Source organism: Microtus oregoni, unplaced genomic scaffold (assembly GCF_018167655.1).
Source record: "Microtus oregoni isolate MIOR12 unplaced genomic scaffold, Mior012 000034F_ref0000314, whole genome shotgun sequence".
Lineage (NCBI taxonomy): Eukaryota > Metazoa > Chordata > Mammalia > Rodentia > Cricetidae > Microtus > Microtus oregoni.
In genome coordinates this window covers 14,509,821-14,534,219 of record NW_024543093.1, presented here as the reverse complement: position 1 = coordinate 14,534,219, position 24,399 = coordinate 14,509,821, and the positions used below count along the sequence as shown (strand labels likewise).

The 24,399-nt window shown below is 50.3% G+C and overlaps 1 protein-coding gene across 1 annotated transcript in view; it reads right to left on the bottom strand.

Moving 5' to 3' along the window:
• Notch3 (notch receptor 3) overlaps positions 1 to 24,399 on the bottom strand; it is a 43,908-nt gene that overhangs the window by 14,603 nt on the left and 4,906 nt on the right. Inside the window, exons 3-26 of the mRNA XM_041630390.1 lie at positions 22,064 to 22,206; positions 21,643 to 21,981; positions 21,435 to 21,557; positions 21,118 to 21,351; positions 18,524 to 18,679; positions 18,243 to 18,428; positions 16,966 to 17,079; positions 16,548 to 16,661; positions 15,999 to 16,232; positions 15,770 to 15,880; positions 13,439 to 13,631; positions 13,207 to 13,358; positions 12,574 to 12,687; positions 12,081 to 12,236; positions 10,509 to 10,734; positions 10,137 to 10,338; positions 9,859 to 10,006; positions 9,331 to 9,515; positions 7,563 to 7,695; positions 7,111 to 7,487; positions 6,187 to 6,752; positions 3,721 to 4,053; positions 1,767 to 1,921; positions 1,245 to 1,467 (exon numbers count right to left, since the gene is read on the bottom strand). Of these exons, the coding sequence (XP_041486324.1) occupies positions 1,245 to 1,467; positions 1,767 to 1,921; positions 3,721 to 4,053; positions 6,187 to 6,752; positions 7,111 to 7,487; positions 7,563 to 7,695; positions 9,331 to 9,515; positions 9,859 to 10,006; positions 10,137 to 10,338; positions 10,509 to 10,734; positions 12,081 to 12,236; positions 12,574 to 12,687; positions 13,207 to 13,358; positions 13,439 to 13,631; positions 15,770 to 15,880; positions 15,999 to 16,232; positions 16,548 to 16,661; positions 16,966 to 17,079; positions 18,243 to 18,428; positions 18,524 to 18,679; positions 21,118 to 21,351; positions 21,435 to 21,557; positions 21,643 to 21,981; positions 22,064 to 22,206 (4,917 nt within the window). The remainder of the gene's footprint in view (positions 1 to 1,244; positions 1,468 to 1,766; positions 1,922 to 3,720; positions 4,054 to 6,186; positions 6,753 to 7,110; positions 7,488 to 7,562; positions 7,696 to 9,330; positions 9,516 to 9,858; positions 10,007 to 10,136; positions 10,339 to 10,508; positions 10,735 to 12,080; positions 12,237 to 12,573; positions 12,688 to 13,206; positions 13,359 to 13,438; positions 13,632 to 15,769; positions 15,881 to 15,998; positions 16,233 to 16,547; positions 16,662 to 16,965; positions 17,080 to 18,242; positions 18,429 to 18,523; positions 18,680 to 21,117; positions 21,352 to 21,434; positions 21,558 to 21,642; positions 21,982 to 22,063; positions 22,207 to 24,399) is intronic.

Genomic DNA, 24,399 nt, shown 5'->3' with positions numbered 1-24,399 from the left:
GACAATTTCATTCGTCAGCTGGCTCTAGGAATCAGGACTTCATCTTCCAAGGCAGGCTGCCATGTTATGGAATATTACTTTAACTATGTAAAGGTGTTACATTTGTGTATGCTGCATTTATTTAATTGTGTAAAGGTATGTTGCTGTTTCACCTTGCCTGCCTGAGGCACCTGATTGGCCTTATAAAAAGCTGAACAGCCAATAGCTAGGCAGCAGAGGGATAAGCAGGGCTGGTGTGCAGAGAGAATAAGTAAGAGGGGAGAAAAGAAGAGAAAATGAGGAAGAAAGAAAAGGAGATGCCCGAGGCCAGAAGCGAGGAAGCTGCCAGCCAACCAGACATGGAGGAAGCAGTGAAAGTAGAACATACAAAATGAAAGAAAGGTAAAAAGCCCCGAGGCAAAATGTAAATAAAGAGAAAAAGATTAGAAGAACAGCTAAGATAAGGCCGAGCATTCATAACTAATAACAAGTCTCGTGTCATGATTTGTCATGGCTACGCTGCCATGCCCACCAAGCATTTGGGGAATTGATAGGGTTCCAGTTGGCACAGCTGCTCAGCAATCACTTAAAGTACTGAGCCATCCCTCAAGCCCCAGGTAGCCAGAATCTTAACGTGGAATAGAGAGATGAGCAAATTGTAAAGGACGATGTCAACGCTCATGAAGAGGAGGCGCTCTCATGACAAATAGATGGGTAGCCAAGACTGAAAATGTCACGACGAGGAGTCCTGGAATCCTAGGGGAAGGTTAAAATCAGAAGATGGTTGTCAAGTAGGAGGCTCGGAATTGAGGATGATCACAGGGAAATGAACACTGAGATTGGGTGGAAATGAGGGTCTGAGGTGAGATCAAAGGCAGGTGGGTTGAAGCCAGAGGTGAGGCAGGGATCATCAAGAATACAGTCCTCCTGGTCAGGGACAGGTCGAGATGACAACAAAGATGAGGCCAGCAGTCACACGGGAATGAATCAGAATGATGTCCGGGAGGCCAACTCAGGATGGGGCCCAGGAAGGATATGAGTCAGGAAATGGAGAGAAATAGAAGATAAGGTCAAAGGTCAGGGATCAGAGGCAATCCCCAGGGATCATGGAGTCTTTGGTCAAGAGGATTAACATTGAAGCTCCAAATGGAGTCTGAAGTTAAAACCAGGTCGGGGGTCAGAGGTTGGAGTATGACCAAGGTGGGGATGGTCCAGAACTTCCAGGGGTCCCATAGTTAGGGATGGAGAGCAGAAAAGGTCCTCACTTCATGCCCAGTGCATCTTGTCCCACAGGCTCCCTCCGGCCCTTATGGCCAGCTGCTATGTCCTTGTGTAGTGCAAAGCCCTCGGGGAACCAGAGAGTGCTGTGCTCGCGCTTGCGCCTGGCCACCATGACACCCAGGACGAAGATGACCAGCAGAAAGACGGCACCTGCCACCAGCAGTGGCAGCAATGGCACACTCTGCTCTGGAGGCTCCAGCGGCTCTCCTGTAAGAAGGAAGCAGTGGATAAGCCCTCAGTCAAATAGCAGAGTGAGAACAACCAGGTGGGGTTTCAATCCCAGGCGATAGATATGAAGCAACGCTTTAGCCATGGAGGAACTAGAGGTCCAACCGTGAGGGGCTCTTACTCATGGGGCTGGCTTAGCTATGGGCCAAGGCTCTAGTCATCAGGTTGGGCTTCAACCAGAAGATGGGACTTTCCTCACGAGACTTCGGTCACACTCTAGGACAGTACCACTCCCTGGGGTCACATGCTCTAATGTCCCTCGCTTCTTCCCACCTCACCTCGAACGTCCCGCAGTGGGTATGGGAAATCAAGTCGCTCTACTGCTGACAAGGCTCCCAGGTAATCAGCAGCGCTCTGGGCATCGGGGAAGCAGTGGTCATTCTCAGGTGACTGCAGGCAGAGCCGATTGTCAATCTCCAGCATCACTACAGAGCTGCGGGAACAGAGCAACAGGACCCAAAGGCTCAACATCTGTCTATAGCATCCTAGACACCAAACCTCAGAAAGCCACCTCCATCTCCACACCACCCGCCGAACTCTCAGCTGGTATCCAACCCCACCGTCTCTCCCAACGGGTCTCGTTGACCAACAGGGTCCCAAAGCTGTGAATCCAATAAGGTCTTCATTCACCCTACTAGAGACCAGGATGTAGCCCTTTGCTGGGACATTGCACCCATATCTCAGCTCCTCTAAAAGCTTGCTTTACTCCTTTGTTTCTTGCGGTGCTGGAAAAGAACTCAGAGCCTTGAATATGCAAGGCAGGTACTCCACCACTGAGCCACCGGCTCCAATACCCATCAACCCTTAGGTCTCAATGCACCCTGATTCCTTCTTCATTTCCTTCTCGCCTGCTTCCCTGAGTCTCCCGTCTTTCCCTCCAATGATCTTCCATACGCAGTTGTCTTGTCTTCAGCCCTCATGCATCTCCTGGGGTTTCTCCCCTACCTCAGGAACCCTAAGAATAGCAGGCTCCAACACAGCCCCTGCTTTTCACCCTGTGTCCTCATCACTGAGTCACTTTAGCCAAGAGAGAGCACATGCACCATGTCACCCATCTCCTCCACTCTGGCTGCATCCAATCAGAACATGCCAACTGCAGCATCTCTGAAATCCAGCCCTCCTTTCGGGGTCAGCCCAAACCTCAGACCCTGTTCCACCCTCAGCAAATGTCCCTCTCACTTCCAATTACCCCTGCCTGGTCACCAGGGGCTGGTTCTGCAACTTTCACGAGATGGAGGAGGCATAGAGAGAGTATGTATATCAGAGATACAGTATATGTCTATAATCCTAGTACTTTCGAGGGCTGAGATGGGCCAACCATGAGTTCAAAGCCAACCTACATGGAAGTTTCCAGGCCAGAGCCTATAAAACACAAAACAAAACAAAATAAAACAAACAAAAATAAGGGGGCGGGGGGGAGCCTGCAAAACAGCTCAGTAGGCAAGGTGCTTACCATACAAGCCTGACAACCTGGTTTGAAGCACTAAGCACTCACATAAAGATGCAGAGAGAACTGAGTCCACAAAATGGTCCTCTAACTCCACATGTATGCAGTGGCTTGAGTGTCATGGCTCTTGGGAACACACACACATCATACACACGATAATGAATACTTTTTAATTGAAGTTATTTTTTAAAAGTCCACACATGCCTTTAACTGCTCTAGAAACAACCTGTCTCTCCTGGAGGCAGTAGCACCATATCCCCAGTGCCATTTTGAACGGCCACCCCCACACCTCCACTAGGTAGCCTCCCCCCAAGACATACACACATCTGAAGGCATTTCTCATTGTTACCACTAGGAGGTGTTGTCATCTGCATTTGAAGGGTAAAACCCTAGCACTGCAGCTAGGCTCCCTGTGGTGTGCATAGGATAAACATGACCCACAACAACAACAACAACAAAAAACCTCACAGACACTTAAAAACCCAGGCTGGAGAGATGGCTCAGAAGTTACGAGCACTGGCTGCTCTTCCAGAGATCCTGAGTTAAATTCCCAGTAACCACATGAAGGCTCACAACCATATATGAGATCTGGTGCCCTCTTCTGGTGTGCAGGCATACCCGGAGGCAGAATACGTAATAGACAAATAAATCTTTAAAAGTAAAGAAAAGAAAAACCTGTAGAAGATGCATAGCAAGGAACGCTCTCAATTAAGAAGGGTGAAACACAAGGTCTGGATCATCAGTGCCCTGCCCACTGTACCCAGCCTTGGGCTATAGTCACTCACCCGATCACCTCGGGACCCAGTTCGCGTCGGACACGGGAGTCGGAGACAGGGCTTGGCCGGTGATAGGGGAAGACCATGGCCTGGCCACGAGCATCCAGGCGGAAGCGCAAAGAGGTGCGCAGAATAGCGCTGAGTCGCTGCAGGAAGTCAGCGCTGGAACGCAACAACTCTTCAGGGGGCAGAAGAACCGTGAGGACCAGAACCCCTCGGGCCAGAAGGGCCGGGACCTCGCTGGCACAGTCCAGTCCATCCCAGCCACACTCCTCAGTATTGCAGCCCTGGTCACAGCGGCCATCTGCAAAGTGGTCAGCGCAGTACTTCTCATAAACCGGGCTGGAGGCAGAGAACACACCATCAGAGATTCCCTCAGACACCTAAATGCACACATAGCAAAGAGTACTACTGCACCTTGCACAGGGGACTCGAATGACCTTCCATATGTCAGACTTTCTGTAAATGCAGCTGCTGGTTGCATAACCACAGGTTCTGGATTCCTAATTAGAAATACTTGGGACTAAAGCTATTTCAGAGTTTAAATTAATTTGGGTTTTAGAATATTTGCATATTTTCTTAACTGTTATATATGCAATGAATTATCTTTCAAAACATATTGTTTTAAGATAAGACCTCACGTATCTCAGGCTGGCCTCACACTCCCTATGTTAGCCAGGCATACTGGCACACACCTCTAATCCCAGCACTCCAGGCAGAAGCAGGGGTGTTTCAGGGCCAGCCAGGGTTACATAGCCAATTCCAGGCCAGGCAGGGCTACATAATAAAATCCTAACCCTATTAAATAAAAAAAGAAAGAAAGAAAGAAAGAAAGAAAGAAAAAACTATGTAGCTGAGGGTGATCATGAACTGTCCTCCTGCCTCCAACAGCTGAGTGCTGGGATTACAAGCATGCATCACCACTCACAGGTTAGCTGGTGCTAGAGACAAAACCCAGGACTCTGTGCATGTTAGGCAAGCATCCCACCAACTGAGCTACACCCCAGCCTTCTATACATAATAATGTATATGGAATAATGTCCAAGCTTAAACACAAAAGAAAAAACACATAGCCCAAAAGTAACTATATGTCTCTAGTGTGCCTGAGTTTGGGGGTTGTTTTATTTCCTGGGGATGGAACCAAGGGCCCCATGCCATCTAGGCAGCGCTCTGCCACTGAACTACATCCCAACCTGAATTTTGGCTGCAATTTATCAATAAGGTAAAAGATGGAATTTTCCACTGTGGCATCACTCCACACAGTTCGGGGTTCCAGGTTTGGGATCAGGGATGTTCAACCAGTATCAATGCATTAACTATTAATTGAGCACCTGCTACATGCTGCCATAGATACCCAGATCCCACCCACAATTCCTTGCCCCAGAAAAACTGGCACCCCTTGGGTGGAGAGAGATGTCATAGGAGACAGGTGAGGAGAATATACAACATTCTAATTAGATGACAATAAATGGTTAATATAAATGTATATGTGGCCGTGTTGGAATTAAATACTAGGAAGCATGGGACGTGCTGGAGGTAGGAGTAGTTCACAATGGAGATAACACCATCTAAGCAGAGGCTTGAAGGAGGGGGGAGGAACTGCTTCAGGGAGGAACAATTCAGCCAGTAGGAGTAAGCAGAGCGTCCTCACTGAAGAGCAAGCATGGGACATCCGAGGCAGACGGGGTGACTGAAGGGCTTGGGAAGGTTGGAATGGAAGATAATGAGGAGACGAAGGCAGGAGGTGCTCCAGACAAATGGGGGGGCACAGGAATAGATGCAGAGATGTAGAATGTATGGATGGAGAGGAACAAGCAAGGAGATGGAAGGCACACGGAGGGAGACGGAGGATCCATGGGACAGGAGGATGGCCATTAGAGGCATATGAATTTAGCGGGGCACAAAGACGGGCAGACAGATGGCACACAGAACAGACCAGCAGACAGACAGATGGATGGACAAGACAAAGTACAGATAGCTGGGTGTACAGACAGCCTCAAGGCTCACAAGGTGGAAGGAGAGGGCAGATCCCTGCGAGTGGGTTCTCTGACCGCCACATGCACACATGTTAAATAAGTGTAATGTTTTGGTTTGGGCAAGCTCTCACCATGGTCAGCCTGAAACTCAGCACATAGACCAACCTGGCCGAATTTATATAGAGACCTGCCTGCCTCTGCTATGCAGGTCCTGGGATTAAAGGTATGAGCTTAATTTTTTAAATTTTAGAAAGACAGATGGAATGTGCGACTTCAGGCAGACAGAAACAAACGGGCGAGATGTGTAGAGGGAAATACAAATGGTCAAAGATGAGGCACACAGGTGAATGGAACCCCAGACGGCGGCAGCTGTGAAAAACGAAGAAGCAGCTCCATCAGACAGTCCAAAAACGGACTTCCAGGAAAACTGGGTCAGCTGTGACTCACTGACAGACAGTGCAGCAATCCAGATGGGCGGGGGACAGAGTTGTGAGCTCACTTGCAGGTGCGTTCGCGGCCACCAGCGTAGCAGTCAAAGTTGTCGTAGAGGCAGGCTGGAGAGCTGCAGGCTGGGTCACACCGGCTGTTGTTGAAGAGACGCCAGCACTGCAGTGCCTCGCACTGCCGCCAGGGGTCGTCCACGTTCAGCGAGCAGTCGCCGCCATCCCAGCCACAGCCCGGAGTGTTGCACTCGCGATCGCAACTCTGGTCCCCTCTCTTGGCCTGGCAGGCGGCTCTCGGGCACCGTGGCTCCTCGGGGATTTCAGGGGCTGTAGATGGGGTCTCGCAACGCGGGCCAGTCCAGCCCGGAGCGCATACACAGCGGAAGAAAGGGACGATCTGCAGAGGCAGGCATGAACCCCCATGCAGACAAGTGGAAGCTGTGCAGCTGGCGTTAGTAGCGCCTGAGGGTGACGCCCTAGAGACCCGGCAGAAGGGACCGGACAGCCCAGGAGGACAAGCACAGCGTGGCCCACGGGCAGTCTGCTGGCATGGGATACCCATCGGACACTGCAGCTCTCGGCAGGAGCGTGCTATCCTCTCGCAACGCAGACCCCAGAATGGCTATTGATGGGATGAGGGAATCAAAAGGGAAAAAATGATAATAAGAAGAAAAGAACAGGAGGGTGGAAAAGAAAGAAGAGTGAAGGTCAAGATTTGAGAAACGATAACCCTCCCTCCCTCTCCCAACCTCTCCAAGTTCAGCGACCTCCCCTTTTCTCTAAGGACCTCAGGACCCCCAGAAAGCCACAGGAAGGACCCCCAGGAAGCCACAACTTCACTAAGTTACTCTCCAAACCATAATTCAGCATCTCTCAGAATCCCTTTGCCTTCCACTTTTCCCTTATAGACCACACCCTTCCCTGAGGCCACACCCCCTTCTCCTTCCCCCAAGAGCCTCCACCGGGCCACTCACACCTACCTGGACACAGTGACAGGTGAAGGTCAGCCCACCTCCAGGGCCTGAGCTGGGATGGCACTGGCCTCCATGCTGACACGGTTGGGACTCACAAGGGGACAGGGCAGTCTGACAGCGAGGCCCTGTGAAGCCAGGATGGCAGAGGCAGCGGAAGTGCCCACCTGGATCTTGTAGGCAGTCGCGGGTGTGAGCTGCATGGCAGGCACCTGGGCGACACTCATTGATGTCTGCCTCACAGTGCAAACCCGTGTATCCGGGGGGACAGTTACAGCGGAAGCCACCCACCAGGTCCACACAGGTACCGTTGTGTAGGCACCGGAGGCCTGAATCCAAGGATGGGCCTGGGCCACAGTCATCCTCATCGATCTCACAGAGAACTCCTAGGGGATGGGAGAGTGGTCAGTGGAGTGTGGAGACAGCTTCTTAGCCTGTCCCCAACCCTGGCCTTGACATACCAAGTGTGCCAGGGGGACAGGAACAGAGATAGCGGGCCACGAGATCAATACAGGAGCCTCCATGCTGGCAGGGCTGGGAGGCACACTCATCCACATCGTCCTCACAATTGTCACCAGAATAGCCAGCAGGACACTGTAGTGGGGCAAGAAAGGAAGTCGCTCAGATCTAGGGGACACAGACATGCCTATGTATACCTGTGAACACAAGGAATCCCAGCACAAAAGGACACATGGAGACATCCAATATACAGCCAATAGAGAGGGCAGACATACCCAGTGCAAGGAAACACACTGTGTTTGTTTTTTTGGTTTTTCTTTTTTTGTCAACTTGAACCAAACTTAGACACGTCTGGGAAGAGGGAATCTCACTTGAGAAACTGCCTCCTTCAGATTGACCTGCAGCATGACTGTCTGGGTATTTTCTTGACTGCTTGATGTGGAAGGACCCAGCCCACTCGGGGTGATCCCATCCCCGGGGGCTTGAGCTATATATGAAAGGCGGCTGAGCAATTCAAAGGAAGCAAGCCAGTAAGCCATGTCCCTCTGTGGTCTCTGCTCCCATTTCGCCCTGTAGTTTTCTGCCTTGGGCTCCTTCCCTGGCTTCCCTCAATGACGGACTGTAATCTGTGAGCAAACCCTTTCCTCCCTCAAGTTGCTTTTGGTCAAAGTGAGATTGTGAAGGCCACCAGGACACTCAGCAAATGGGGACATATGTTCATGAAAACACAGGGAAAACACCCATCTAGACACAAACACTGACAGAGCAATTCATGCCCACAGAAACACAGAACTGAAGACAGAAACTCACACAAACGTGCCCAGATCCATTCACAAAGACATGAGGGTTGGGAGCTGAAGAAATGGCTCGGTGAGAGCACTTGCTGCACAAGCATGAAGATTTGAGTTCAAATCCCCAGCACCCACTCAAAGAGCAAGGCATGGTCTTCTGTGTCTGTAACCCAGGTGCCAGGGTAGAGACAGGAGGAACACTGGGGCACTGCTACCAGCCTAACTTCAGGTTCTGTGAGAGGACCTCAAAGGAATAAAGCAGAGTAACAGAGGAAGATGGCTGTTGTCTTCCTCTGGTTTCTGAGCACACTACTGTGTACACCCAGTGCACACACACAGACACAGACACATACCCACAAGAGAGATAAAGACTGCTAGGTCTGGCTGCACACTCCTCTAATCCCAGCACTCAGGAGGCAGAGGCAGGCGGATCTCTGTGAGCTCAAGGCCAGCCAGAGTTACAAAGCGAAACTGCTGAAAAAGGAGGAGGAAAGAAGACACGCAGCCAGGTAGCCAGGTATGGTGGCGAATGTCTTTAATCCAGCCAGAGGCAGATGGATCTCTATGAGCTGGAGGCCAGTCTGGACTATATAGCAAATTCCAGGATAGCCAGGGCTACATGGACAGACCATGTCTCAAAAACTAACTAAACCGGAAAAAAAAAAAAGCCAGGTGGTGATGGTGTACACCTTTAATCCCAGCACTCAGGAGGCAGAGGCAGGCGGATCTCTGTGAGCTCAAGGCCAGCCTGGTATACAAGAGCTAGTGCCAGGACAGGCTCCAAAGCTACAGAGAAACCTTGCCTCAAAAAAAAAAACCAAAAAACAAAAACATACAAACCAGACATGCAGACTAGGGATGAAGCTCAGTGGTAGAGTTCTCACCTCCATGCATGAAGCATTCCTGTTCCCCCACCAGGAAAAAGAAACACACCATGCATGATTAGCTTCTCTTCCCTCTCCCTGGGACGCACACTTACCTCACACACATAGCCCCCCATGTAACCATGGCAGGTGCCCCCATGGTGGCAGGGCTGGGCTGTGCAGGGGTCCACTTCCTGTTCACAGTGACTACCAGTGCGGCCCTCTGCACACATACAGTAGTGGGAGTGGTCCTTGTCTACACACTGCCCACCTGCCTGACACAGCTTCTCCAACTGTACCCCTGAGGAGCAGAGAGTGATGTCAGGTGTGAGGCAGTCATGCACCCTTCCCTCTTCCGGCCCACATCACACAATCCAGCAACTCTACTGTCTCACCCACGTTCTAGAGGGCTGTCAGGCAACTTGTTAACTGGCCTGGTCTCTTTCCATAATATCCAACTTTGATGCCCATGCAGGCTCAGTCACACACACAGCATCCCAGCTGTCTCCCCACCCTGGCCAACTATACCACAGTCACACACCTCATTAGATCCACATGCTATGTGGCCCCATCATTCGACTAATACTAGCAAGAGATATGCACCATCCTTCAGCCTCACACACCCGACACATGCTGCCCCTCACCCATCTGGGCTGCAGCCTCTTTGCAGGGTAGACTTTTTATGTCACACAGGCGGCCACTCCACCCAAGGGGACAAATGCAGTAGGCCCCAGTCTGGACACAGCGACCCCCATTCTGACAGGGTGACTGGCTGCACCAGTCCACCAAGTTCTGCAAAAGAAGCCCTCAAGGTCAGTGCTGGGAGAGACCCTAGAGACAAGGTGGGCTTCTCCCTTCAGGATGCCCCACAGGCACCACCTGGTTTCTGGACTCTTCCCCAAGGACCTTAGCCACCACCCACCTGACACAGATTCCCAGTGAAGCCCTCCCGGCAGGTGCATTTAAATCCTGGGTGGGTAGGATTGCAGACGCCCCCATGCAGACAGGGCCGGGAGAGGCAGGGGTCGGTCTCATGTTGGCAGTGGGTGCCCGTGTAGCCAGGGCGACACAGACAACTGAAGGAGTTAACGTCATCCACGCAGGTTCCTCCATTGAAGCAGGAACTGGAGAATAAGACAAGGGGGTCAAGCTCCACCACCTTGAAGGCCACCCGTCCCAGTCTGGGCCTTGCAAGGACTGGAGTCTGACTTCCATCCAGCCTTGCCTTTTCCTCAGACAGATGCCAGGTCAGGAAGCCCTCCCTGGTCCCCATTCTGCCACAGGCCCCACCCACCTGGGGCTGCAGTCCGGCAGGTCATTCTCACAGTGGAAGCCTCCATAGCCAGGTGGACAGGTACAGGTGAAGGAGGCCACGTGATCAGTACAGGTGCCGGGGCCACAGGGGTTGCTCAGACACTCGTCCACATCCCGAGCACAGCTAGGACCAGCAAAGCCAGTGAGGCAAGAGCAGGTAAAGGAGCCCACGCCGTCCTGGCAGGAACCACCATTGAGGCAAGGGTCTGCAGTGAGCAGGAAGGAAGTCTGGTCATTCCCTATGCCCACATCAGCCCGCCCTGACCCAACTACACTTCACACAGGGGAAAAATCAAGAAGAAGCCAGATTCAACCCGGAGGATTTTTAAAATCTCATTTGGAGGAGGAGGAGATGGGGAGGAAGAATTAAGATGGGAGTGGAGTCCTGGGAAGAGAAGAGGAAGGGAGAGGAAACTGTGTTTGGGCTGGGAAAAAAATGCATTAATTAATAAAAGTAAAATTTAAAAAATCGCCTGTGAGTTATAAAGCTGGCCCTACCTATCCTGAAATTCAGAATCTGTTATGGAATATTCCTTTACACTGTGTGAAGATGTGTCACTGTGATTGGTTTAATAAAGAGCCAAACGGCCATTAGCTAGGCAGGAAGAGGTTAGGCAGGACTCCTGGGAACAGAGAACTCTGGGAAGAAGAAAGGTGAGGTCACCAACCAGACACAGAGAAAGCAGGATGGGCAATACAGAGTAAAGGTAACCTAGCTGTGTAAAAGGATACAGACTAAAAGATATGGATTAATTTAAGTTGTAAGAACTAGCTAGAAGCAAGCCTAAGCTAAAGTCAATCTTTCATAATTAATAATGTCTCCATGTCATTTTGTTTTTCTTTTTTCTGTAAACTGGCAGCCCAAAGAAAAATCTGCCTACAAGAATCCGCAGGTTCAACCAGCAGAGGAAAAGGTGAAAATCAGAGATCACACAAATGCTGCACATAAAAACTTAAAAACTTTCCTCTCATTATCCCCTATGCAACAGAGCATAGGAAACACACGCATAGCATCTACACTGTGCTTAGTGCTTAGACTGTCCAGAGAGTCCAAGACGGTGGTGCAGCAGGTGAAGATGCCTGCCACACTGCCTGCCTGCGTCCAATGCCCGGGACCCACACGGTAGCAGATAACCAACCCCTAGCTGGCCTGTGGCCTCCACACATACATGAACACACACACGCCATACACACAATAATAAAATTTAAATTAAAAATTAAGTCTAAATATTTTCTATATTGGCTTAAGTAAAACATTTTTTAAACTTTTTATAACATTTTTGTAATTTTTTATTATTACTTTCTGTGTGTGCGTGTGTGTGTGTGCACGTGTGTGTACACATGGTATTTGTGTAGAGAGCCGAGAACACCTTGTGGGATTGACTCGGGTCATCAGGCTTAGCAGCAAGCCCCTTTCCCCGCAGAGCCCTCTCACCAGTCCACTGTTTATTCAGCAGTGCTGCAGGTGGATACAGCAACACAGTGCCAGGCACACAATATGGTTTGATGGGTGGGTTCCCTGGGGAAGCACCCCATGGCTCCCTGCACTTACTGGGGTCACAGTCGTCAATGTCCTGATCACAGAAAGGGCCAGTGTATCCCCCATGGCAGATACACCTGAAGCTCCCAGGCAGGTTGGTGCAGGTACCATGGGGGCCGCAGGGGGAGGCACCAGCACACTCGTCCACATCCTGCTGGCACCGTGAGCCTGGAGGTGAGAGGGGAAGTAATTAGGTAAGAGAGGTAAAGTGGGGTGTGAGGGGGGCCTGTAGCTCAAGGACCCGCAGGCTGAGGCAGGAAATGGCCATCAAACCTCAGGCATTCTAGCATCCTCAGCCCCAGATGGCTCCCTCTTATCCTGGGCTGTGAATGTCTAGATCCAGCTCTTTTCCCAGAAGGAAGGACCTTCAAAGGCAGAACAGGGCTGGGTCCCATTTGGCTTCCCAAAGGAGCAGGAAAAGAAGGAAGAGGGAAAGGAGGAGGAAGAAAAAAGGAGGTAGAAAGGGAGGAAGAGAGAAAAGAGAGGAAGGGGGACACTGGTGTACCTTGCCAGCCTGGGGGACAGGAACAGACAGTCAGCTGGCCGGAGTCAGACTCACAGTGGCCTCCATGCTCACAGAGGCTTGGAGTACAGGGGGACAGCACCTCACACTGACGGCCTGTAGAGAACCAGCAGGATTTAGATAGTCTTGAAAGACACACTGCTCCCATCCCCCCAGCCATGGAGTCCCACCCTGATATCCAGAAAAGACCAAAAAAGAAAAAGAGAGAGAGAGAGAGAGGAGAAGGAAAGGAAAGGAAAATGCAGAGGGGTTGGAAAGATGGTTCAGTATTTAAGAGCACCTCATGCCCAATCATAAGGATCAGAGCTCAGACCCCAGCATCTATATAACAAACTGTAACCCCAGTTGCAAGTCAGAAGGAAACAGGGGGATCAACGGGGACTCATTGGTTTCCAGCCTATCCAAGAAAGTACAAACCCCAGGTTCAGGGAGAGATAGAGTGGCAGAAGAGGACACCTACCCCTCTTCCGGATCTAGCCTCCACACACAGGCATGAGCACACAGAGACACACGTGGGGGGAAGGGGGCACGGGGGACAAAGATTTAAAAAGAGTAGAAAGGAAACATGAGAAACAGGGTATCAGGGATTCTGAGGAGGAAGGTGGGGACACACACCCTGAAATCCAGGGGGACAGGTACAGTGGAACCCTCTTCCATCACTGGTACAGGTGCCGCCAGCCTGGCAGGGCTGGGACTCACAGGCATCTGGAGCCAGGCTCTGGCTGCAGCGGGGGCCACTCCAACCAGGCTCACACACACAGCGGAACCTGGTGGGGGAGGCAGTCAGGGGTGGCAGGTGACCAGAGAGACAGCAGAAGAGGGGTCCAGCATTGGGGAGGGGCCTCACCCGCCAGATGCATCGTGGCAGACTCCGTGACTGCAGGGCTTGTGTGCACAGGGATGATTCGCAGGCAGGCAGAGAGGAGGCAGGGAGCCAGGTGGGCAGAGGCAGCGGAAGCCGTTTTCCCCGTCCACACAGGAGCCACCCTCTCCACAGGGGCTGGATGCACACTCGTTAATCTCCACATTGCAGAGGGGCCCTGGGAAGGATACATGCAACTTCATCCCATAGCCAAGACAGTAGTGCCGACTGAGGGAGAGGAAACACTTTGTTCTGTATCACACAGCATCATCTCCATGTGGGGCCCACATTCTGATTGCAGGGTGAGAACCTCAAACCAATGAGTGAGCAAGCTCAGGATGCCACGAAGTAGGTGTTCTCTCTCTCTCTCTCTCTCTCTCTCTCTCTCTCTCTGCCAGCCTCCCTTCCTCCTCCGTCTCTCCATCATCTCTCCTTTCTTTTCCTGCTTTTTAAAAAGTTTATTTATTATTTATTTATTTCATGTGAGTGTTTATATGTACATTAGTGCACCGTAGTGTGCGCCCAGTGCCCATGAAAGTCAGCAGAGGGCATTAGATTCCCAGAACTGGAGCAACAAGCAGTTGTGAAACACACTGAAGATGGAGAAATAGAACTGGTGCCTACATAGAGCCGTCTACATTCTAGAGTATTTGGTACAGGAAAGTACTCTACAAGTTACCAAAGGAGAAACAAGAACACCAACCCAAACCCTGATGGTGGTGCCGCACGCCTTTAATCCCAGCACTCAGGAGGCAGAGGTAGGTGGATGTCTGAGAGTCTGAGGCCAGCCTGGTCTACAAGATCCAAAGCTATAGAGAAACCCTGTCAAAAGAGAGAGAGAGAGAGAGAGAGAGAGAGAGAGAGAGAGAGAGAGAGAATGAACACCAACCTGGCCACAAACCCTTTGATCTACAATGGTGTCCTGCCTCCAAGATCTGCTAGTGTAAAGGAGCCCCTTAGCTTGTGGGAGTAACCAACCAATATACCAGCCAATATTTGATTTGACTTAAGGCCTACTCAAAATGAAACCAATACCCGATATTTGCCTCAGAAGCCAAGAACCTGAGACTAGATAGTCCTGGGACCTATGATACAACCAAATACTACTAATCTTAAGAGAAAAACAAAGTAGTAAAAAAATGTCCCCTAATGACATTCTGCCTTGCTCATCATCAGAGAAGCTTCCTCCTGCAGCAGATGGGAACAAATACGGAGAACCACAGTCATTGTGCAGAGTGAGAGACCTTGGAAAACTCAGCCTTAGGTGGATGGGGTATCTCCATCAAATCTCTCTCCTCGGGGCTCAGGGAACCCTGAGGAAGAGGAGGCAGGAGAGTGGAAAACAGAGGGTATGGAGGACACAAAGAAAACAAGGCCCTCTAAATCAACATGTTCAAAGCTCATATGAACTCACAAAGACAGGGACAGTATGCACATGCCTACACCAAGTCTTCTGCATATATATTATAGTTTCCAGTTTATGTTTTCTGGGATTCCTGAGTGTGTGGGTGAGTGGCTCTCTGATTCCTTTTATTGTTGTGGTCATTGTTTTGGTGTTTTTCTGAGACAGGGTTTCTCTGTGTAGCCCTGACTATCCTGGAACTAGCTCTGTAGACCAGGCTGGCCTTGAACTCACAGAGATCCTCCTGCCTCTTCCTCTCAAGCACTGGGCTTAAGGGCGTACACCACCACCACCCAGTGGGATCTGATCCTTGTGTCTTCTCCTTCTGGTTTGTTTTGTCATTCCAATGTGTTGGTTCTGTTTTATTATATTTTATTTTATATTTAAAAAACAAAACCAAGCAGTTATGAGCTAGCATGTGGGCACTGGGAACTGAACCCCAGTTCTCTACAAGAGCATCAGAGCCAGCTCTCCAGCACTCTCTGTGCTGTTTGGCTGTGAAATGTGATTTTGCCATGTAGCCCTGGCTGGCCTAGTACTCACTATGAAGCTCAGGCTAGCCTCAAACTTGCACCAAGGCTACCTTTGCCTCCCAAGTATTGTGGTGACAGGCGTACATCATCACGTCTGGCCCTAGGAAATCTTGTGTGTGTGCAAATAAAGGGAAAAAGGGGATGACAAAATGGTTCGCAAGGAAAAAATGCTTGCTACCATGACTGAGTTGGATCCCTGAAACCCATATAGTGGGAGAGACCTCACTCTACCAAGTCGTCCTGTGAACTTCACACATACACAAACAAATAAAATGTAATTTTTTTAAAAAAATAAAGGTGGGGGAAGCCCACCCATAAGACACTGGAGCTTAATCCTCATGCTACAAGGCCCTCCCCACTCCATGGCAGCCATCTGCCCACCTGTGAAGCCCGGCTGACAGACGCAATCATAGCGGTTGATGCCATCATGGCAGACACCAAAGGTACAGGGGTTGCTGGCACAATCATCAATGTTGACTTCGCAGTTTACACCTGCAGGGAGGGGAATAGAGCAGGGAGTCGCCACTATTGTCAAGCACCACTTCCAAACTCCTCACCGACACCCACGCACACACCCGTGTCCGATTCCCATCACAGCCCCAAACCCCACCTGTAGTTCCTGGAGGACAGCGGCAGAGGTACTTATCCACCAAGTCTAGGCATTTGCCACCATAGCGGCAGGGCTGGCTGCGACACTCATCCACCTGGCTCTCACAGCGTGTGCCCGTGTAGCCTGGGGCACAAGCACATGAGAAGCTAGCGATGCCGTCAACACAGCGCCCGTGGTGGCAGGGGTCTGGAGAGCAGTCGTCCACATTGCGCTCACACAGGGTGCCCTCAAAGCCTGCAGGAACAGGAGGGTACCCACTTGTCCATGGCTACAGTCTCAACCCAACTCTAGCTCAGTTGTCAGGCCGCGCTCCTTTTCCCTCCCATTCCACCCAGCTCCAAGTGCTGCCCCGACCCAGAAGATCCCTCTTTAAATCCCACTGCCAGCTGCACCCTGAATCCTGTCCAGAACCCTGCTGACCTCCATCATCATCATCATCGGGTGTCACTTGCCCTGCCCTGGCCTCGCTGAAACCCTCCTCTGAGGCTGTCCTCGACATCCACCAGCCCACCTTGTGGTTCTTGCCACAGTCTCACGGTCCACCCTTACCCTCTGCACAGCGACACTCATAGCCATCGGGCTGGTCCACACACTTGGCGCCATTCCGGCAGGGAGTGCTTGCACATTCGTCCACGTCCAGCTGGCACGTGGACCCACTGAATCCTGGGAGTAAGGCGTGAAGAAAGGTGACATTCATAGTCAAAGCAGGCACCCTGCCTTATTTGAGTGGGAAACACCCCCCTCTTGCTTTGTTTTAAATTAATTTCAGTGTACTCAAGGCCAGGGAGACGTCCCAGAAGAGAAAGGGTTTGCCAGTGAAGCCCGACCACCTGAGTTCGATTCCCAAGACCCACATAGTGGAAGAACAGAACCCACCTACACAAAAAAAGTAACTAATTAACTAATTACTTTAAATTTCAATGTGTCATAACCTGCCACGCCAGGCTCCCTGCCCCAGGATCCTCACCAGATGGGCAGGTACAGCTGAAGCCATTGACGCGATCCTTACAGACGCCACCATTGACACATGGGCTGCTCTGACATTCATCTATGTCCACCTCGCAGTAGGTCCCTGTGAAGCCTGAAAGCGGATGGGATGAGGCATGGGAAGTTCCCCTCGGGGGTCTTTTTCTCTTTAGTTCCAGGGCTTTGATTTTGTTGTTGTTTCGTTGAGACAGGTTCCTTCTGCATACTTTGAGCTAGCCTGCAACTAATGATCTCCCTGCTTTGGATACCCAAATGCTAGGATTACAGGCGTCCACGAGCACAAACTCAGATTCGAACAACTGAACCTTCACTCAGCTGTGGTCTCATGTGGACTGAGGTTGATGAAGCTTCCCCTCTAATACCATCTGGCAAAATTCTGCTCTGGTCCTGCTCCTACCTTATCCAGAGTCACAGGGTTTTACCCTAAAGACACAGAACTTGCTCCCTCTCTCCAGCCAGGAAGTTTTACTTTAAACCTAGGTTGGGGCCAGTAAGACAGCTCAACAGTTAAGGACACTTGTTGCCAAGGCTGACAACTGGATCCCTCATGGTGGAAGGAGAATTGACTCCTGACAGCTGTCCTGTAATCTCCACACTCACACCATGCCATGAACTCATCAGTGCATGCATCCATATGTACAGACATATGTGTGTTCAAGCACACATACACACATGTAAACGAATGCAATTTTTGAAAGAAATATTGTTACCAGGCACAGTGGCACATACCTTTCAATCCAATGTTTGGAAAGCAGAGGCAGGTGGATCTCTGTGAGTTCAAGGTCAGCCTGGTGAGTTCAAGACAGGGTCTCACTATGTAGCCCTGGCTAATCTGCAATTCCCTATGTACTCAAAGTGTTATAGCTGACTTGAAATGCTTTGTGTGTGTGTGTATGTGTGTGTGTGTGAGAGAGAGAGAGGGCGGGGGGGGGCATGGGTATCTTCAGAGGCCAGAAGAGGGTGGTATATCCCCTGGAGTTAGAGCAACGGGCAATTGCAAACTGCCCCATATGGGTGCTGAGAACCAAACTCACTCCTCTAGAAAAGAAGGAACTACTCTAAACCACTAAACTACCTCTCTAGCCCCTTCTTATGTAGTTTTATTTTATTTCATTTTATTCAAGACAGGGTGTCACTTCATAATCCTAGAACTCACCATGTAGACCAGGCTGCCTCTGCCTCACAAGTGCTGGAATTACAGGCAAGTGCTTCCACGCCCAGCCTTCTGGACCCACCCAAGCCACAGCCAACACCCACCTGCCATACAGATGCAGGTGAACTGGCCAATTCGGTCAAGACATGTGGCCTGGTTGCGGCAGGGCCCAGACAAACACTCATTGACATCCGTCTCACAGCGAGGTCCAGTGTAGCCACGGCCACACTGACACAGGAAGGAGCCCTGTGTGTTCACACAGCGACCCAAATGTTCACAGGGGTTGGCACCTGCGGAAGAAGGGCACAGGCAGGATGAACATGGCCAACCATGGCTCAGACTCTCCCCTGTCTTCAGACTCATTTCCAGAGGGTGCCCCTCTCACCAATGGAGCACTCATCCACATCCTGGTCACATGCCCCTCCAGTGAAGCCGGGTGGACAGGTGCAGATGGCCCGACCACTCACAGGGTTGGTGTCACAGATAGCATCCTCGTGGCAGGGGTTGCTAACACACGCATCGTCCAGATGACACAGGAGGCCTGAGAACAGGTAAGCCAAGATCAAGATGCTCCCTGAGCCTTCTGGGGAAGAAGTTAATATAAATGCCTCATATCGAGGTGAGTACCCAACCACAATACAACCTTCTTTTTTGAAACAGGGTTTCTCCATAGCTTTTGGTTCCTGCCCTGGAACTATCTCTTGTAGACCAGGCTGGCCTCGAACTCACAGATATCCGCCTGCCCCTGCCTCCCGAGTGCTGGGATTAAAGGCGTGCGCCACCACCACCCAGCAATACAACCATTTTTTTAAAAAATAATTCTTTATTTTATGTGTATAAGTGCTTTGCCTGCAAGCATGCAACATGCATCCGGCACTCTAGGAGGTCAGAAAAGGACATCAGATGCTCTTGATCTAGAATTATAGATGGTAGCCACCGTGTGGGTACTCAGAATTGGACCTGGGTCCTTTGCAAGAGCAGCCACTGGTAACCCTGCAGCCACTTCTGAAGCCCTTCTTAGCACATACATTTAAACAAGACGATAGCACCAGGTTCTCCTCTATGAACTATGACCTCCTAGGGACTCAGGTCTTAGCAGAGCTTAGGTGAGCATATCCCTGGCACTCTATTTAAACTTTAATCTCTCTTCGGGTCCCTGAACAGAGACTTGAGTGGGGCGGTGATCACTGGGTCCCTTTGTACTCTTTCCAATATGACTGAATTGAATATATCTGCTTTTTATTCTGAGAGAGAGAGAGAGAGAGAGAGAGAGAGAGAGAAAGAGAGAGAGAGCGCTTGTCCCCAGGTCTACTCAAAGTTCCCACACGCCTAGCATTTGAGGAAGAAGGTTGGTTCTAAGGATGGAATCGCAGGACTCTAGGCATACAAAGCATGAATGGTGCCACCGAGCTTCACTCCCAGCTGTTAGCTTTTTGTTTATTATTACTATTTATTTATTTATTTATTATGTATACAATGTTCTGTCTGTGTGTATCCCTGCAGGCCAGAAGAGAACACCAGACCTCATTACAGATGGTTGTGAACCACCATGTGGTTGCTGGGAATTGAACTCAGGACCTTTGGAAGAGCAGGCAATGCTCTTAACCGCTGAGCCATCTCTCCAGCCCTATTATTACTTTTTTAATTAATTCTAATTTTAATTAATTCTCTGGGGGGTTTGCACATGTCATCATGCATATATAGAGGTCAGAGGGAAACCTGGGTTGCTGATGCTCTCCTTCTACCATGTGGGTCCCAGTGATGGAATTCAGATTGCCAGGCTTACTCAGCAAGCACCTTTAACCCCCTGAGCATCAGCCTGGCCCATCTCGCTTGCTTCCTCTTTTTGTTGTTGTTTTGTTTTGTTTGTTTTGCAGGGTTTCTCACCTGCCTCCCAAGTGCTGGGATCAAAGATGTGCACCACCACACCTGGATGCCTCCTGTTTCTTGTTTATATTATAACCAGCAGTGTATTCAGTATCTACTTTATTTTATTTTATTTTTGTGTCTGGACAGCCATAGGTACTGGGAACCAAACTCTTAAATTTTTGGTGGTAAGCCTAGCCTTTAATGGCTGAGCCATCCCTCCAGCCCATATCTGCTCTTTCTTAAGCCACTTACTATGAAAAAAATTGAAATATACAGAATATGTTTCACATACAGAGCATTTGGTTCACTATTACTTATCTTTTAACCTGCTTCTTCTAAACCATTTGAAAATCACTTGGAAATGTTTTACAAACAAGTCACCGAGGGCTGGAAAGATGGCTCAGCAGCTAAGAGCACTAGCTGCTCTTCCAGAGGAACTCATTTTGATTCACAGCACCCATGAGGCAGTTCAGAACCATCTGTAACTCCAGTACCAGGGGATCTGATTCATTCCTCTGGCCTCTGAGCATACCAGTCACGCATGTGGGACCAGACATACACGCAGACAACACAAATACGTAAAATAAACTTTTGGGGGGAAGATCAAGACAGGGATTCTCTGTGTAACAGCCTCAGCTGTCCTGGAACTCACCAGGCTGGCCTCTAACTCACAGAGATCTGCCACTGGAATTGAAGGTGTGTGCCACCATTCCCCGCTATCCACGTACCCCCCCTAACACACTCTGCCCTTTCTAACTGCCGAGGTGCTGCCTCTTTCCCAGTCAGACATCTCAGTAGTTCCCCAGGTCCAGTGGCATCTGTCTTGGACTGTATACCAGTCCCTCACAGGACAAAGGTTCAGCCTGCCTCCCAAATCCAGCATACCCTCCTTCTCTCCCTCCCTCCCCCCTCCCTTTTTGCTTCATCTTTGCTTCCCTTCATGTTAAGGACTGAACCAGGGCCTGGTGCACACTAAGTACACGCTCTACTGATAATCAACACCCCAGCCCCATCATAATCTTTCTATTACCCAAATCAGAGTCTATCTTCACCTTCCTGTCTGACACCCTAACTGGCATCCTGCTGCCTATAAAGAAAATGACCACTCACCTGTCTTGCCCATAGGGCAGGCACAGTAGAAAGAGGCCACACGGTCATGGCAGGTGGCCCCGTGGAAGCACACAGCCGTAGCACAGTCATCAATATTTTGACTGCAGCTCTCACCCGTCCAGCCATTGACACAGACACAGCTGTGGCCACCCAGTAGATTGAAGCAGGTGCCCCCGTTGTGGCAGGCATTGGGCTGCAACTGACATTCATCTACATCCTCTGTGCAGAACTGGCCTAGGACACAAAGATGAACTGGTCTAGGTTGCCAGTGTACCCACCCGACGTCAGCCCCAGCTCCTTACAGCCCGAGTGCCCACCTGTCCACTCAGGAGGGCACTGGCAGTTGTAAGTGTTGACACCATCCACACACGTTCCCCCATTGAGACACCGATGTCCAGGGCAGTCATCCACATTGACCTCACAATTCTGGCCCTCAAAGCCTAGTAGGGGAGGATAAGGTAAGGATGGTCACTAGGAGGCTAGCCTTTCGTCCCCAGCTGCCTCCCCTGGGTACCACTTACTCACCAGGAAGACAAGCACAGTCATAAGTGGTATCACTACTCTGCCTACAAGTGCCACCATTACGACATGGGGAAGGGGCACAGGGCACTGTGGGGTTCTCACACAGCAGCCCTGTGTAGCCGAGCGGACATTGGCAGCGGAAGGAGCCAGGCGTGTTGAGGCAGGTACCACCGTGGCGGCAGGATCCACCCGCTCGGCACTCATCGACGTCACTTCGACAGCTTCGACCCTGGTAGCCAGGTGGACAGGAGCAGACAAAGCGGCCATCTGACCCCACTGAGCAGCGGGCACCATGAGCACAAGGGCTGCTGAGGCAGGGGTCTGGCAGGGAGCAATCTGGGCCTGGAAGAACCAGGAGAGGGTGAGCTTGGGACTGACCACATCTTTGCCTAACTCGGGCTCTCATCCAAGCCCACCCCTTCACCTCGGAAGCCACGGGGACAGCGACAGGAGAATCGGGCTGTGCCTGCCACCACTGAACTCTGGCAGACGCCACGGCCAGCACAGGGGCCTGAGTGGCAAGGGTCTTCCAGCTGGCACCGCTCACCCACCCAGCCTGGCAGGCACCTGTGGGAAGAGATGTGTGGTGAGGACAATATTAAGCGTGGCAATCCCCAACAGATAACAATCATCAAACACATGTGCCAAATAAACTGTCAAACATCCACTTAGTCTTTCTTTTTTTTTTTTTCTTTTTTTTAAGATAGGGCTTCACTACATACTCCTGGCTAGCCTGGAACACACAGAAATTTACTTGCCTCTGCCTCTGCCTCTAGATAGCTTGGTTTAAAGGTACGCGCCACAAGTCCCAGCCATACCAATTTAATCTGACAACAAATATTATCAACGCCTACTACAAACTACAACACAGAAGCACACAAAATAAAAGTGATTCTTACCCTCTTGGTCCTCACAACCAGGTCAGGCAAAGAAAATAAATCAACAAATTAGCATAAAACATGCGAGCAACGGCTTGTATAAGCCACAGGGCTTGTGAAGACATGGTACTCCCCTGAAGAACATGTCCATGTGCCACAAGTTGTGACTTCACCTTATTTTTTTTAAGGAGTTGGCTCACACTTATAAACCTGGAACTCGGGAGGTTTAAGCGGGTGGATCAGGAGTTCAAAGCCAGCCTTAGCCACAAAGCAAGACCCTATCTCAAAATAAATATATATTTATTTTTAAACAAATAACAAGAGAGTTGGGAATATAGCTCAGTGATACTACGCTTGTCTGTGATGCACAAAGCCCTGAGTTCAATCCCCAGCATAAGAAAAAAGAAGGAAGGACAAAGAATTTTAGCCAATATGGTTATGAAGGATTTCAAGATGAATTCACTCTGGACTATCCAAGCCATTCCAAATGACAGATGTCTTTTTCTTTTAAAGACTGGCTTACTTTACTTTCATACGATGAGTGTTCTTCCTGTATGCATGTATGTATACAATGTGCATGCCTGCTGCTAATGGAGGTCTGAAGAAGGCACAGACACTCAGGATAGTTGTGAGCCATCATATGGGTTCTACAACCCAGGTCGTATGGAATAATAAGTGCTCTTAACTGCAGAGCCATTTTTTCCAGCCCCTATTTATTTCTTTTTAATTATGTGTATACATATGTGTGCACTTGCGTGCAGTGTCCTCAGAGACCAGAAGAGATCATCAGAACCCCTGGTGCTGGAGTGACAGGTGGATAACCATCTGAGGGCTGGGAATCAAATTTGGGATCTCTGCAAAAGCAGTATGTACTCTAAACCACTGAGTCATTTCACCCGCCTGGACATACAGTCTCTTTAGAAGAGAAAGTCTAGGAATGGGGCTCAATGGCAGAATTCTTGCCTGGCGTGTGCAGGGCCCTGGGTTCCACTCCAGGACACTAGAGAAAGAAGTCAGGGCCGCAAGAGAAGAGAAGGAGAGACTGAGATAGAAACTGACTTGGAATAGAGAGAAGAAAGGCCATGTGCCGACAAAGCAGAGAGTAGGGTGAGGCAGTCATAAGCCAAGGACTGCCTGAGCCAGCCAGAAGCTGGAAGAGACAGTAAGGAGAGCCATGGAACGTCTGTAGGGAAAGCCAGTCCTGGCAACGCCTTAATTTCCAACTTCCGGCCTCCAAGATTTTTCCAGAGTATATATCTGTTGTTTTAAACCACCCTGTTTGCGATAATCTGTTACAGCAACCACAGGGAACTCACAGGCAGCCTAAGGGTGACAGGATGAGTGGGTGTTACATTTTCACACACTAAAGAAAGTAAAAGGGTGAGCCAAAGGGTGATGTGGGGAAGGGCATTCCAGGTGGTGGGAACAACAAAAGAAAAGCCTAAGACTCCTAAGACACACCCTGAAGGACCCAGAAGCCACACAGAGACATACAGCTGGGCATACTGGCCTGGCAAACAGACACCAAACCACAGCCTCCCACGCGTATATGGAAAACTCTCGCTCACATGGACAGACAGAAGATAGCCACAAACCCTAAACTCCTTTCTCTCAAGCGCACACAACCGTCCTTCCATGGACCAGGCGGGGCTTCTCATGGGCAACCTCAGCCCTCATGCTGGAAGGAGCACCTGCAGCCTGCAACCCCGTCCCCAAACCCACCAAGGTATCCTGAGTGTAAGAAACTAAGAACTGAAGAAGACTTTAAGCTTTCAGCCTTCCCAAGGACAGGGGTGAGGAGGACTAAGGAGGGTGGATGAAAGGTCCTGGTTCTGCAGTGACACAACCTACATCACCCCTACCTCGACCCTCCTCTCCTCTA